At 45.5% G+C, this 1,332-nt stretch overlaps 1 protein-coding gene across 1 annotated transcript; it reads right to left on the bottom strand.

The window, feature by feature from the left end:
* Positions 1–241: 241 nt before the first annotated feature.
* On the bottom strand, positions 242–1,331 carry BHQ10_010404 (uncharacterized protein; the record flags this gene model as incomplete). The annotated part of the gene is made up of 5 exons (XM_040873029.1): positions 242–444; positions 501–576; positions 679–758; positions 811–975; positions 1,052–1,331. 5 exons carry the CDS (start codon positions 1,329–1,331, stop codon positions 242–244), a joined length of 804 nt encoding a protein of 267 aa, XP_040738904.1.
* Position 1,332: the final 1 nt, after the last annotated feature.

The following is a 1,332-nucleotide window of genomic DNA, read 5'->3' as shown; positions in this document are numbered from 1 at the left end:
ACAAAGGTAAAGACAAGGAATCTGGATTGTCAAAGCTATTGCCGGGTCATTAAACACGTATAATAAAGCACTCCCGGAATTCCTTGTAGCGATTGGGCGAATCATAAGAATGGGTTCTCACAGTGCCACAATAAATCTATAAATTTATGATATTATATTGGTATTCTAAAACATCAAAATATATTCTTCGTATATGTGCCAGGCAGCTGACCACTGTACATACTAGAACCAACCGGAAGACCTAATGAGGATGATTATATTTGTACTTGTGTTTATGGGCATCACGCTCCAAGGCCCAATCTCTCACCTTCCAAAAGTTCCGACAAGTGTGTTCCACTTGAAAATCATTCAGAGGACGATCCTCCTTCTCAGCCCAGAGAACGGGGAGTGGCGTCACATCTACGTGGCACATCACTGCTTGTCGGATATGATCAAGACAGTGATCTGAGGCAGGTTGTTAGCTGGAGCTGGATCTTCTTCTCATCTGTGCGTGGACTTACGTATGTGTGTTGTATAGGCAGGTTCTGGATCGTGTCGGGKGTAGTAGTCAGGACGCAACGCTTGCCGGAGCATGTCCTAAAACAAGGTCTTGGGTCAGAATATTGCCTCAGTTACGGAAGGGGACAGAAGATGCGGTCATACAAGGCAATGCAGTTGATGGAAAACATCTAAACTAACGATCGACCAGCCGCCGGGTTTCTCCAAGGTCTTTCCTCGTATTGTGTCGGCTTCCATACCGCGGAGATCCACACCGTCGGCTTCCTTAGGTCAGCTTTTGGACAGGCCGTGGTGGTTAGACGATGGACTTACCCTGGTACAAGCTGTGCCAGCGGGCATCCAGCTCATCGCTTGGGTCCCCAGTGTACCTTGGAGCGTTGGGGTCCCAAAATATCTGGATGAGTGTGCTATTTTCCGTAAATCCCAGAGTGCCGCCGAAACGTATTTTTTGAACTTCAATCGCAGGTTGTACCGACCCTAAAACAAAGATAAGTGTTTGCAAAAAAGAAAATAAATAAACTATAAACGCTGAGTTGCAGAGTTCATGACATACGTAGCTCGGTGTCCAAGACTTCACCAAGACCATCACATGTGTGACTCTTCTCCTTTGAAATATAGATGGCAGTAAATATCGAGATAATCCCAGCTGTAGCAACAAGTAGATATATTAACCATGATACCTGCCATCGCMTTGTAGGTGAGTGAGGCAATATTTGCAGATTCTCCTCAAAGACGAAACTATCGTCTTTGGATGCTCTGATGCTAACTGAGTCTTCTGACTCCTCTTTCCACGATGACAGGCATGGAATATTCTCTTTGTGTGGCTGGAACATG

This window comes from Talaromyces amestolkiae, assembly GCF_001896365.1.
Source record: "Talaromyces amestolkiae strain CIB chromosome Unknown scaffold96.1, whole genome shotgun sequence".
NCBI lineage: Eukaryota > Fungi > Ascomycota > Eurotiomycetes > Eurotiales > Trichocomaceae > Talaromyces > Talaromyces amestolkiae.
The sequence above is the reverse complement of the archived record's forward strand: the minus strand, read 5'-3'. Positions and strand labels throughout refer to the sequence as shown.